This window comes from Chrysemys picta, chromosome 17 (assembly GCF_011386835.1).
Source record: "Chrysemys picta bellii isolate R12L10 chromosome 17, ASM1138683v2, whole genome shotgun sequence".
Classification (NCBI taxonomy): domain Eukaryota; kingdom Metazoa; phylum Chordata; order Testudines; family Emydidae; genus Chrysemys; species Chrysemys picta.
Genome location: NC_088807.1, coordinates 8,768,498 through 8,783,074, shown reverse-complemented (window position 1 = coordinate 8,783,074; position 14,577 = coordinate 8,768,498). Strand labels below are relative to the sequence as shown.

At 49.2% G+C, this 14,577-nt stretch overlaps 1 protein-coding gene across 1 annotated transcript in view; it reads right to left on the bottom strand.

Moving 5' to 3' along the window:
• Positions 1–14,577, bottom strand: part of LOC122173729 (deleted in malignant brain tumors 1 protein-like) — a 142,568-nt gene that overhangs the window by 64,268 nt on the left and 63,723 nt on the right. The window contains exons 10-11 of the mRNA XM_065570733.1: positions 13,049–13,378; positions 3,389–3,718 (exon numbers count right to left, since the gene is read on the bottom strand). Of these exons, the coding sequence (XP_065426805.1) occupies positions 3,389–3,718; positions 13,049–13,378 (660 nt within the window). The remainder of the gene's footprint in view (positions 1–3,388; positions 3,719–13,048; positions 13,379–14,577) is intronic.

Here is a 14,577-nt window from a genome sequence, read left to right as displayed (position 1 = left end):
GTCCTTGTGGCATCTTAGAGAGTAACAAATTTATTTGAGCATGAGCTTTTGTGGGCTAAAACCCACTTCATCAGATGCATGGAGTGAAAAATACATTAGGCAGTATATATATTACAGCACATGAAAAGATGGGAGTTGCCCGACCAAGTGGGGGGGTCAGTGCTAATGAGGCCAATTCAATCAAGGTGGAAATGGCCAATTCCCAACAGTTGAGAACAAGGTGTGAGTATCAACAGAAAGAAAATTACTTTTTGTAGTGACCCAGACACTCCCATTTTTATTCAGGCCTAATTTGTTGGTGTCCAGTTTGCAAATTAATTCCAGTTCTGCAGTTTCTCGCTAAAGTGTTTTTGAAGATTTTTGTTGAAGAATGGCCACTTTTAAGTCTGTTATTGAGTGTCCAGGGAGATTGAAGTGCTCTCCTACTGGTCTTTGAATGTTATAATTCTTGATGTATGATTTGTGTCCATTTATTCTTTTGCGTAGAGACTGTAGAGTTTGGATAATGTACATGGCAGAGGGGCATTGCTGGGAATGGGCTTCATCCACCCTGATTGAATTGGTCCCGTTAGCACTACAAAATTAATTTTCCCTCTGTTGATATTCACCACTTCTTGTCAACTGTTGGTAGCTGGCCACTTCCACCTGGATTGAATTGGCCTTGTTACCACTAACCCCCAATTTGGTAAGGCAACTCCCATCTTTTCATCTGCTGTAATATACATACTGCCTACTGTTATTTTCACTGAATGCATCTGATAAATTGGCTTTTAACCCATGAAATCTTATACTCAAATAAAATTCTTAGTCTCTAAGGACTCCTCGTTATTTTTCCCTTTATTAAAAAGTTTCTTTTCTGCTTGCAAGAGGGGAAGCTTTGCCTCGTAGCAGCACGCAGGTTGTGGTGTGTAATTGTCTGAGGTTACTGGGTGGGTGCTCAAGCTAGATCTCTGTTATATTGCTGGAAAGGAACCCCTAGATATTGAATCTGGCCCTCCTCAATTCTGACACCACTGGCAGAAGGGTCACATAGATATTGACTTGTGACTCCTCCCACTGACATGGAGCCACTCTGGGGTAGGACACGGCAGCTGAGAAACAGGACAGTGAAATATGTAGGCTGTGTAGAATAGGAAGTGAGGAAGAATTGCATCTTCTGTGTCCAGCTCCTGGGAAAGTTACAAGTTCAGGACAAATTCCGTGAAATGCAAATGTGCCAGAACACAGTCATTAGGAACTGGAGTCTTGAGAAATAGGCCCAGGATTTTTAGTTTGAGTGAGCGGCTGCAGGCTCCGTTGACGCTACATCCAACCTGTGGAACCTGCAGTTACCCAGGTCCCCATTGTGCCGCAGAGGAGTCTGGCTCAGAGATAAATAGACACCAACTGGCAGAGGGCACAGAGATTCCTAGACTTATACAGGGATACCCTGGATGAGATATATGCACAATAGCTCACCAGTGGTGGCATGTGAGTTCTCTAACAAGAGCCAACAGCCTGCTGGTCGACCTAATGAGAGCAAAATATTTGTATGGGATACAGCTAAAGAGAGATATAAAATGTAATATATGATACTACAGAAGTGTTGAAGTGAAGCTTGTCACCTGCGCCAGGGCAATCCTTCGGCTGAGCCAATCAGCACATAGAACAATGCACAGCTGTGGAGACAGGCTGTATTCACTGTCTGTGCACAGTAGGGGCCTGATAATTTACAAAGACAAAGGACCCTCAGCACAAGTCTCCGAAGAGAGACCTCCTCTGGCAAGAGACAATGGTCTGTATCTACAAAGAAAGAGGAGAGGGGACAAGAGCTCCCTTTCACCCAGGAGGCAGCTAATAGTGTTTGTCTCAGGAACAGGAGATCACAGCGAAGCCTGGAGTAAAGACCTGGAAGGACTGTGGCGTGAGCGTTGCTCTACCAGACAGAAAAGTATCTCGTTCAATGAATCTAGGCTCTAATCAGAGTGATATGATTTTATTGGCCATGGAACCATTTCTTTCCAACCCTTTCAAAATCTGAGAGGGAGGAGGTGTGGAGCATGCTTTCAGAAGTCTTAAAAGAACAACACTCCAATGTGGAAACTACAGAACCTGAACCACCAAAAAAGAAAATCAACCTTCTTCTGGTCACATCTGACTCGGATGATGAAAATGAACATTTGTTGGTCTGCACTACTTTGGATCATTAGTGAGCAGAACCCATCATCAGCATGGATGCATGTTCTCTGGAATGGTGGTCGAAGCATGAAGGGACATATGAATTTTTTACTTCATCTGGCACATAAATATTTTGCTACACCAGCTACAACAGTGCCATGTGAATGCCTGTTCTCACTTTCAGGTAATATTGTAAAAAGAAGCAAACAGCATTATCTCCTGTAAAGGTAAAGAAATTTCTCTGTCTGAGCGATTGGCTGAATGAGATGTAGGACTGAGTGGACTTGTAGGCTCTAAAATTTTACATTCTTTTATTTTTGATTGTGGTTATTATTTGTAAATCATTCTACAGTTTTAAGTCCAACGTTCTTGATAAAGAGATTGCACTACAGTACTTGTATGAGGTGAACTGAAAATAATATTTGTTTTGTTTCTTTTTTACAGTGCAAATATTTGTAACCAAAATAAATATAAGGTGAGCACTGTACACTTTGCATTTCTCCTTGCTACCCCTCCAATCTCTACACTCAGTGAAATCACTTGTCTTTAGTGTGACTATGAAGGGATCTAGAGCTGTGTGCTGATTGGGGCAGAGATGGGAGGTGGAGCTGGTCACCTTGGGACCCTGTTCCTTTGGGAGCAGCAAATCTGTGACTGCTGTGAATGCCCATCGAGACAGGGACTGGGGGATACAGGGGGATGCTCGGAGGGCCAAGGGGTGAGGTGTGCCTATTGCCAACCTGGAAAGAGGTCACCCCCCTCTCCAAGGCCCAGAGGGCACAGCTTGTGTGGCCTCTGGCTGAGAGAGTTGGGGAGCTGCCCCCCAGAGGGCTCAGACAAGGATTCCACATGCTAGGGACCCATGGCACTGCACTGGGGCATTAGTGCCAGCACAACTGCAAAGGGCGAGCACCCCCTACTGACACCCCTCTACCTACAGCACAGGCCCCCTAGCACATCACTAGGGCACTGACATCAAGAGGACAGCTTGAGCTTCCCCTACTGAGCCCTCACACCACTCCCTGCAGCACAGGTCCATAGAACCGCACAGAGGAATTAGGGTCAGCACAGACTGAGAGGAGAGTCTCCCTAGAGGAACCATCATATTGTGCCCTAAAGCAGAGACCGCAAGCACCATGCTTAGGTCAGAACTGACTGTGAGGGGACAATGCCCAGTAATGAGCTTCTCACCCTGCTCCCTGCAACAGGCAGGGTGGTAGATGAAGGTTACCTGAGCACACAACACCGGCATCTTCTCCGTGGGTACAGTTATTCTCTCCCCAAGGCCATGCCCTGCAATCGGAGAGGGCAACTTCTGTCCCTGTGCAGTTGATATCAGCCAGCCAGATACGGTCAGATCCTCGCCCAAATCGAGCCCCTCCTGGGGCTGATAACGCCGTCCCACAGCCCAGCTGTCTGCACACAACTCCGGCATCCTGTAAGTCCCAGCTGTCATCACACAAGGTTCCCCAGAGCTGGTTGTGAAGCACCTCGACCCTCCCAGCGCAGCGACTCGGGCCGTTCACCAGTCGGAGCTGAGCCACTTCTGAGATGCCAGCGTCTGCAAACAGCCAAGGGAATAAACATTCAGGGAGGTTCCTCTGCATCCGATCACTAGTGATGCTGTGACAATAAAGGTTACCTACCTCTCGTAACTGTTCTTCAAGATGTATTGCTCATGTCCATTCCAATAGGTGTGCACACACTGCGTGCACGATCGTTGGAAGTTTTTTTCCCCTAGAGGTACCTGTCAGGTGGACTGTGGAGACCCCTGGAGTGGTGCCTTCAAGACAGTGTATATTGCTCACTGCCGACCGACCACCTGCTCAGTTCCTTCTTGCCGGAATATTCCCACAGAGGGGAGTCAAGGTGTATTTGCAATGTACATGAGCAACACATCTCAAAGAACAATAGTTATGAGAGACAGGTAACCATTTTTCTTCTTCAAGTATTTGATCATGTGCATTCCAATAGGTGACTCCCAAGTAGTTTCCCTGGGGAAGGGGTCAGAGTTCACCTGGTTGAGGAATGCAGGACTGCCCTGCCTAAGGCTGCATCGTCCCTTGTCTATTGGGTAATGGCGTAGTGTGACATGAAGGTGTGGATAGAGGACAATGTTGCTGCCTTGTATATTTCCTGGATAGGGACCTGCGCCAGGAATGCTGCGGATGATGCCTGCACTCTCGTGGAGTGCACCATAAGCGAAGGGGCTGGAATTTTAGCCAGGTCATGGCAAGTCCTGATACAGGATGTGATCCGGGATTAAATGCGCTGGGACGAGAACGGAAGCCCCTTCATCCTTTCTGCGATTGCAATAAAGAACTCTGGTGACTTACGAAATGGGGTTGGGCGGCCAATATAGAATGCTAGGGCAGGCCTGACATCCAAGGAATTGAACATGTTTTCTCTGTTACTAGCCTGTGGCTTAGGGAAAAACACAGGTAAATTATGTCCTGGTTCATATGAAACTGGGAGACTACCTTTAGCAGAAACGCAGGGCGAGGGCACAGCTGCAGCTTGTCTTTATTTACCGTATAGGAGGGCTCGTAAGTCAGCGTTCTGAGCTGGGATACCCTTCTGGATGAGGTTATGGCCACCAGAAAGGCCACCTTCCAGGAAAGACAGGACAGAGGGCAGGTCGCCATGGGCAGGACAGGACCAGGTTGAGGTCTATGTGGGGAAAACCTCCGCCTCTGGAAAATTGAGTGTCTGATGTCTGGCCTGATGGACCATTTCTGACGATGAAACGAGCAGCTGAGATGATCAGCTAGCTCGTTTTGTGCTCCCGGAAGGTGCGACGCCTCTAGGTGTGTCGAGTGAGCCATGCAAAAGACTCACAGCTCAAGGGCTCCCTAGCTCAGGGAGAGGAACAAGCACTACCCTGTTTGTTTATATAGATCATCGCTGCATCACAGACACACATGCACCCTGAAGGGGAGCCTGGAACGCTTGGCATGTCAGACGAACCGCCCTCTGCTCCCTTACATTGATGTGCAGCGATCGTTCTGCATGGGCCAATAGGACTTGGGTTCTGATATTGCCCAGGTGGGCTCCCCAACCGAGCGCCGAGGCATCCTTGACTAGCGATAGCGTAGGTTGGGGTTTGGCGAAGGGTACTTCCGCTGCAGCAACCAGTGGAGAGACTCGAGAATGCGCGTGGGGAGGGTAACTATCCGCTCCAGTGGGTCCCTGCCCAACCTGTGTACCCTCGCCAAATACGCCTGGAGGGGGCAAAGGCGTAATCTGGTGTGCTGGACCACGTATGTGGACGCCGCCATATGCCCCAACAGTTTCATGCACTTTCTGGCCATGGTTGTCCGGAATCAGCGAAGGTTTTTGATAATGTCCGTCAGGTGCTTGGAAGCGCAGCTCGGGCAGGAACGCCCTGGCCTGTGTGGAGACCACGAGAGCTCCTATGAATTCTATTCTCTGCGTCAAGGCTACGATGGATTTGGGCACATTCAATATGAGGCCCAGCCTGTGGAAGGCGGCCCGAGCCAGAGACACATGCTCTGCAGCCTGTGCTTGCGATTCAGCCTTGATGAGCCAGTCGTCCATGAACGGGAATACTTGCACCTGACGTTTGCGGAGTAAAGCTGCAAAGACCACCACACACTTTGTGAATACCTGGGGGGCTGCCAAGAGCCCAAACAGGAGCACCCTGAACTGGTAGTGCTGGCCGCTGACCACAAAACGAAGAAAACATCTGTGGGCCGGGATAATGTAGATATGAAAGTTCTCATCTTTCAAGTGTAGCGTGGCACACCAGTCCCGTGGATCCATGGAAGGAACGATGGATACCAGAGAAACCATATGAAACTTCACTTTCATGATTAATGTGTTGAGGTCTCACAGATCCAGGGTTGGCCAGAGCTGACCCTTGGCCTTGGGGATGAAGAAATAGCGGGAGTAGTACCCCTTCTCCCTGAACTCCTGAGGAACCTCCTCCATTGCCCATAGAGCGAGGAGCGATTGCACCTCCTGCAAGCAGAGTTGTTTGTGAGAAGGGTCCCTGAAGAGGAACGGGGAAAGGGGTGGGAGGGCAGGAGGGAACAGAATTGCATAGAATATCCTATCCGTACCATGCTCAGGACCCAGTGATCTGACGTGATCTTGGACCAAGCACGGAAGAAGCGGGAGAATGGATTCACAAAGGGAGGGTAAGGATCCGAGTTTGATTCTGATGCTCCGTCCTCCAGCGCATCTTCAAAAGTTTGGCTTCGGGCCTGGGGGCTGTTTGGCCGAACCCCGGACTTGGCCTGAGGAGGACTGTGGCGGGCGCCTCCTGTTATTCCAGCCCCATCTCCTGCACGAGTCTTGCCTCGGAGTCCCTGAGTAGAAGGGATGGGGGATGGGGGCTGAGGCTTAAATGGCTTTCTTTGGGGTCCAGAGATGTGGATTCCCAAAGGCTTTAAAGTCACCTTCGAGTCCTTAAGGCTGTGCAGGCAAGAATCCGTACTTTGGGCAAACAGGCCTACACGGTCAAAAGGAGGTCCTGCATCGTGTTCTGGACTTCAGATGGTATCCCCAACACCTGCAGTCACGTTCTGCACCCCATTGTAAAGGCGTTGTCTATAGTCCAAGCACCCGAGTTTGCCGTGTCTAACACAGCCTGGAGGGAGGTTCTCAAGACTACTTTGCCCTCCTCGAGGAGCGCACTAAACTCCTTGCACGAGCCGCCAGGAGCAACTCCTGGAATTTTGCTCATGAGCTCCAGGAATTGAAAGCAGCTGAGTACCGCTTGCTGGTTGGCCACTCAAAGCTGAAGCCCCCCGGTCGAGTAGACCTTTTGGCCAAAAAATCCAGCTTCTTAGTGTTCCTTGACTTTGGGGTGGGATCTGGCTGCACGTGTCACTCCTTATGATTTGCCACATCGACCACCAGAGTCCCTGGTTGGGGGTGGGTGAAAAGGTGTTCGTACCCTTTCTGTGGCAAAAAATAGCTTCTCTCCACCCCTATAGTGGTGGGTGCTATTGAGTCTGGAGTCTGCCACAGCACCCTAGGAGTGTTCTCGATCATTCTTATCAGGAGCAAGGCCACCCTAGAGGATGTTCAGCATCGGATCCAACTCCTCCGTGACCGCCTCTGCCTGAAGATTCAGGTTTAGGGACACCCTTCTAAGAATGTCCTGGTGTCCCCTGGCGTCCATCTCCAAAGGGTGATGGTGGTGTCAGCCACTGCCTCGTCCAGTGAGGAGGAGGAGGAGGCCCGTGGGACTGGGTCTTCTTGCCCTACTGACTCTCTGGAGGCTGGGTCAAGTGCCTCTGTCCCCTGTGACTGGACGTGGCTTCAGTACAACTAGTGGCACTGGTTTGGGTGCATGATGGCCCAGAGTCCCTGTCTCATGCGGGGTCCTCAGGAGACCTGGGGGTGTGGCGAGCCACTGATGTTTCTGGGGTCGGGGGATGTAGGGGGATGGGCACCCCACTCCTGCCTGAAGGGGATAAAGCAGCCCTGGAGAGGGCTGCATTGGAGAAAGCTGGGCTGATTGGGAAAGTAGCCACAGCTGTGGTCAGCTTAATCAGGGCCCAGCTGGATGTTATAAGAGGTCTGGGGCCAGAAGCAGAAGAGAGACACACTCTATCTAGGGTGAAGCAGCACTGGGCAGTAGCAGATTTACCATGGAGACACTGGCTCCATGGAGCCGGACCCACACTGCAGGGGGGCCCCGACCAGGCCCGCTCTTCTCCGCCCCCAGCTCTCACCTCCTATGGTGTGCAGGGTGCTGTGAAGTTGTGGTGGGATGTCAGTGGGAGGCGTCTCTAGGCAGGGGGTGCTTGGCATAGGGATCTGTGGGAGACGTCTCTGGGTGAGGGGGCACTGGTATAAGAGCAGGGCACTGAGCAGGGGGCAGCGTGGAAGGGGTACCGGATTCGATGGGCTTCCATTTGGGGCTGTAGTCAACAGTGCCGGGTCTTGAGGTCCAGACCCTGGGTGTCCTCCTGCATTACGCACCCTGCTGGAATCCTCTTGCGGCTTCTTGATGAGGGAACGACCCCTGTCTGCCTTCTCTTTCTTATGCAGCACTGGCGACTGTGAGCGGTGCCGCCTGGTAGCACTGGCCTTACGAACAGGTACTGGTGCTCCTTGGAGGAGGCCTTTCCAGGTGCCGGGACATCCCGCACCGAGGCCGGGGCACTACGCACCAATGATGCCGGTGCCATTTCCGGTGCCGGCTGGGGGCGGAGAGCCGACTCCATCAGGAGGAGCTTTCAGTGATAGTCCCGCTCTCTCTCAGTCTTGAGTCTTAAGCTCCTGCAAATTGGACACTTGTCTGTCTGATACCGTCTCCTAGGCACTTGAGACAAGGAGCGTGTGAATCGCCTGTGGGCATAGGTTTCGCACACTTCTCGCACGCCTTAAACTCCTGTGACCGAGGCATGCCCAGGTGCCTGGGGAAACTGGGGTGGGGGGAAAGCCCCTCACAGTAAGCCCAACCTACTAGAAACTACTATATAACAAACTATTAGCTATCTACAACTAAGAAAAGGAAACCACTACGAAGGCACTTGCGAGGGCAAGAGATTGAGCTGCTCCAACGACCATCACTGGTGGTAAGAAGGAACTGAGCAGGCTGCGGGTCGGCAGGGAACTATATACACCTCATGAAGACGCCACTCCATGGGTTTCCACAGCCGACCTGATGGGTACCGCTAGGGAAAAACCTTACCACGATCATGCACGCGGCGCGCACACACCTATTGAAATGCACAGAAGCAATGACTCAAAGAAGGACATAGTGCCTCCCACTGACAGGTCTGAACAGCCTCTGCAACATCCTGTTAGGGGTTCACTCCCTGTCAATTAATCACAGTTAACTCAAAAAAGTAATAATGATTAAAAAAATTAATCAGGAATAATCGCAGTTTTAATCGCACTATTAAACAATAGAATATCAATTGAAATTTATTAAATATTTTGGATGTTTTTCTATATTTTCAAATATAATGATTTTAGTTATGACACAGAATACAATGTGTACAGTTCTCACTTTACATTATTGCAGTTAAAGTTGTTTTATCCAGCATGTTGGGGGAATGGTGGGTGATGGTAAATGAAAAATGCTGGTTAACTAAGAGGGAGGGGGGTTGGGTGGGGGAGGGAGTGCGGTGCTGGGGGTTGGGGCACGGGCTCTGGGAGGGATTTTGGGTGCAGGAGGGGGTCCAGAGCAGGGAGTTGGGGCATGGTATCGGGTGCAGGATCTAGGGCCACCTTAGGCAGCTCTGCGGAAGCAGCATCTCTTCCCGGCTGATCCTAGGCAGAGGCACGGCGGGTTGGTGGACTCCCTCCGCCTGCAGCTCCCAGTATTCGTGGTTCCCAGCCAATGGGAGCTGTGCAGCTCGCACAGGGGGGCGGGAAGAATACAGAGCCACCTGACGCGTCTCCGCTTAGGAGTAGACAGAGCCCAGGACAGGTTACCGCTTACGGGGAGCCATCCAAGGTGAGAGGCCCCTGGATCCAACACCCTGCACCTGCTCCCACGTACCAAGACCCCTCCCACACCCAAAGTCCCTCCCAGAGCCTGCGCTGCAAACCTCCCTGTGTTCACCAGCACCCTGACAGCCCCATGCCAACAAATTAATAAACCCGAATTTCAATGAAGATCAGAAATGCCAATTTATAGAGCTTTCCGGTTGGTGAAGTGCTGGAAAAAACAGTTTTTACTATATTTTGGATTACAAATATTTGCACTGTAAAAATGGTAAAAGAAATATTATTTTGCAATTCACCTCATACAAGTACAGTAGTGCAATCTCTTTATTGTGAAAGTGCAATTTACAAATGTAGATTATTAGTTTTTGTTACATAACTGCACTCAAAAAAACCAACAATGGAAAACTTAGAGCCTACACATCATCTCGGTCTTACTTCTCATTCAACCAATCGCTCAGACAAACAAGTTTGTTTATATTTACGGGTGATAATGCTGCCTGCTTCTTATTTACAATGTCTTCCAAAAGTGAGAAGAGGCGTTCGAATGGCACTTTTGTAGGTGGCATTGCAAGGCATTTATATGCCAGATATGCTAAACATTCACATGTCCCTACCTACTTTGGCCACCATTCCAGATGACATACTACCATGCTGATGATGCTCGTTAAAAAAGCAATGTGTTAATTTAATTTGTGACTGAAATCCTTGGGGGAGAATTGCGTCTCTCCTGCTATGTATTTTACCGGCATTCTGCCATATCATTCATGTTACAGTAAACTTGGATGATGACTCAGCACATGTTGTACATTTTAAGAACACTTTCACTGCAAATTTCACAAAACGCAAAGAAGGTACCTGTGACTCTCTGTACCTCCGGGAATCACTCAGCACCCCCATGTTAATTCTTATAAAATGATTGTGTGGTATCCAATACAAAGTTTGTCATGTCGGCTGTCTTCGGAAGGCGCATAATACACTGAGCTTTGTTGTTATAGTGATGTTATAGTAATTGTTGTTGCAGTAATGTTATAGCAATGTTACAGGTTATAATTTTACGTATAAAGTTATGAGGTTGAAAATGTATCCTCATGCTTTATAATAAGCCCAGGCAAAAACTTTCTAAGAGCAGAAGGGCAGTTCACACCTCATCAAGGCATGTATGGGACAAATCCAGCCCAGCCTCACAGGAACAAAGAACGCTGGCCTAGGCAGCAACAAAAGGATTTGTTGGACTCCCCTTCCCTTGGTCAGTTTGGGACTGCAGTGAAGTAATGCTCACCTGACCACGAAGAGGGTGGAGCAAAGCCAAGAGAGAAAAAAAAACATGAAGAGAAATGGAGAAATGTTTGCCATGCTCTTCCTCTCTCTTCCACCTACATCGACAGACACCACACCAAGGGGTTGAAGCACTGATTAAAGGGAAGAGCCTGGCTGAAGAGCAACCAGCTAGCTGGTGGTAAGAAGCATCTAAGTTTCAAAGGGCATTAAAAGTATTAAGATCAGCTTAGAATCTGTTTTGCTTTTATATCATTTGACAAAATCCGACTTGCTATGGTTTGACTTATAACCACTTAAAATCTATCTTCATAGTTAATAACTCAGTTTGTTTGTTCTACCTGAACAGTGTGTTTGGTCTGAAGCGTGTCAGAGACTCCCCTTGGGATAACAAGCCTGGTGCATACCAATTTCTTTGTAAAATTGGCGAACTTACATAAGCTTGCAGCATCCAGTGGGGATAACTGGACACTGCAAGACCGAGGTTTCTAGGGCTCTGTCTGGGACTGGCGATATTGGCTAGTGTCATTCAGTTGCACGATCCAAGGAGTAGCTTACATGTCAGAGGCTGTGTGTGAACAGCACAGGAGTGGGGGTTCTCACAGCAGAGCAGGGTAAGGCTGCCTCCCAGAGTCAAGGATTGGAGTGACCTACCAGATAAGTGGTCCAGATAACACCAGAGGGGAACATTATAGTACCAATGTGAGATTTCTAAAGCTAGCTACAGCACTCGACCCAAGGTTTAAGAATCTGAAGTGCCTTTCAAAATCTGAGAGGGACAAGGTGTGGAGCATGCTTTCAGAAGTCTTAAAAGAACAACACTCCAATGTGGAAACTACAGAACCAGAACCACCAAAAAAGAAAATCAACCTTCCGCTGGTGGCATTCGACTCAGATGATGAAAATGAACATTTGTAGGTCTGCACTGCTTTGGATCGTTATCGGGCAGAAGCCATCATCAGCATGGACGCATGTTCCCTGGAATGGTAGTCCAAGCATGAAGGGACATATGAATTTTTACTGCATATGGCACACAAATATTTTGCTACATCAGCTAAAACAGTGCCATGTGAATGCCTGTTCTCACGTTCAGGTAACATTGTTTACCTTTGCAGGAGATAATGCTGCTTGCATCTTGTTTATAAACTTGTCTGTCTGAGAGACTGGATGAACAAGCTGTACGATTGAGTGGACTTGTAGTATCTAAAATTTTACATTGTTTTATCTTTGATTGTACTTATTATTTGTAAATAATTCTACATTTGTAAACAAAACTTTCCTGATAAAGAGATTGCACTACAGTGCTTGTATAAGGTGAACTGAAAATAATATTTGTTTTGTTTCTTGTTTACAGTGCAAATATGTGTAATCAAAAATAAATATATAGTGAGCACTGTACAGTTTGAATTCTGTGTTCTAATTGAAATAAATATATTTGAAAATGTAGAAAACATCCCAAATGGTACTCTATTATTGTGTAAAGGTGTAATAAATTATGTGATTAATTATGATTAATTTTTTATCTCACCATTAATCACGATTAACTTTTTAATAACTTCACAGCCCTCCTCCCCACCACAACCATGCAGCCACCTGTAGCATGGAACAGGGTAGATGAGAGGCAGGGCACAGAAACTCATAAGCTGTGTAGGAGAGGAAGTGAGGAAGAACAGTGGGGCATATATCACTTTATGGGTAATTAGCTGAGATGTAAATCACCCAGAGTGACATAGATAGAAACTCCAAACATCATTAAGCGATCCTTGAGTGGCTGCAGGATCAATTCATCCCCAAATCACACAAATGGGATCTATGGTTACCCAACACCCCATTGTGCTGTAGCCAGGAGGGTCTCTCACAGACTAACAAATACTGCTCCCTGCAGCACAGACCCTAAGTGGTCAATGGCCCAGCACTGACTTAGATGGGACAGCACCCCCTCCTGATCCCCCATCCTGTTCCCTGGAGCACAGGCATGTAGAACTGTGAGGGGAAATGGGGTCAGCACTGATACCATGGGAAGAAAGACACTTTCCAAAATGACTCCTTACAGTACTGGCCCGTAGCACCATGCTGGGGCACTAGGATCAGCGCTGACTCAGACAGGAGAGCTGGGTCTCTCCTGAAAGCTTCCCAGCCCCATCCCTGCACCACCCACAGTGACGTGATGGATGCAAGTTACCTGAGCACACAACACCGGCATCTTCTCTGTGGTTACAGTTACTGTCTCCCCAAGGCCGAGCCCTGCAATCGGAGAGGGCAGCTTCTGTCCCTGTGCAGTTGACGTCATCCAGCCAGATACGGTCAGATCCTTGCCCAAATCGAGCCCCTCCTAGGGCTGATAAAGCCGTCCCACAGCCCAGCTGCCTGCACACGACTCCGGCATCCTGTAAGTCCCAGCTGTCATCACACACAGTTCCCCACTGCTGGTTGTGAAGCACCTCGACTCTCCCAGCGCAGTGACTCCTGCTGTTCATCAGTCGGATCTGAGCCACTTCTGAGATGCCAGCGTCTGCAAACATCCAAGGGAATAAACTCTCAGTGAGGTTCCTGTGCATCTGATCTCTCATGTGTCTGGGGAACGTAGCGTCTCCCGCCGATGGATCTGACCGGTCTCTGCACACAGCCACTGCCTGTCAAGGGCTCCCCACCACTGACCAGGCTAATCACTTGGGCAATGTTGAAGTTTGTCCACTCCCCTCCCAGCCAACTGTCACCTAATTAGGCTGTCACCTAATTAGGCAGACTGGACGGCAGTCTGACCTACTGCTCCCGTTAGAGCACTTATAAAGATCACCCCCTGCACTGCTGGCAGGAACCTCCTGGGGAGCAGATTTACACCCTCACTCCTGGCGCTGGTATTCGCTGCAGTGCTGTGGGGCAGACGCTGGGATAAGCATCTTGGTGACTGGGAGCTGAGGACAGTCACCCGTGTCATTGGTGGTTGCCTTAGCCTGACATTAGCATCGAAATTACATGTGTTGGCTCCATAGCTCCCTGAAAACGTCACCCAGAGTCCATCCCCCTTAGAACTGCCTGGAGCGCAGGGACACCTGGCAGGAACCTGCTGCGCACCAGGCTGACAATGGTTCCGACTAGGGCAGAGGCAATGCACACTTCCTACAGGCAGATTGGCCTCATCCTGAAGCAAATACCTGCCCCTGCGGTTCCTGCTGACTTGCACGACTGACTTGGCAACATTGCTTTGTGGCAGCCATTGCTGCACTCGTGTCTAGTGCTGCCAGCTCAGTACCAGTCTCAGATGAATGATGGCAGAGCTGGGCTGACAGCTGTGTCCTCACACAGGGGCAGCAACTCCTGGATAGAGAGACTGGCGTGCTGATGGATTTATCAGAAGCCCTAACTTGTATCTGTCCATTTACAACCTGGGACACAGATCCTGGGTTCAGCTTAATGGGCCCCTGACTGGACTGGACAGAGGAATTGCTGCAATTCAGAAAAGTGGCTTAGCCTGATCTTCTCAGTGTGCCTGTGGGGCAGCAATACAGACAGTCACACGTGGTGGAGGAGAGCCCCGTTACAAGACTGGACCTTGAGGATGCACATTCAGATGGATGAACAAGCTAGAGCTAAGCAAGGTGGGAATGAGCTCTCCCCTGATAGCGAGTAATGAGCTGGGGAGGGGGAAAGGTTCAGGAGCAGTTCTTATTTGCAAAACACACCCACTCTGCCTAGGTATCCAGCAGACAG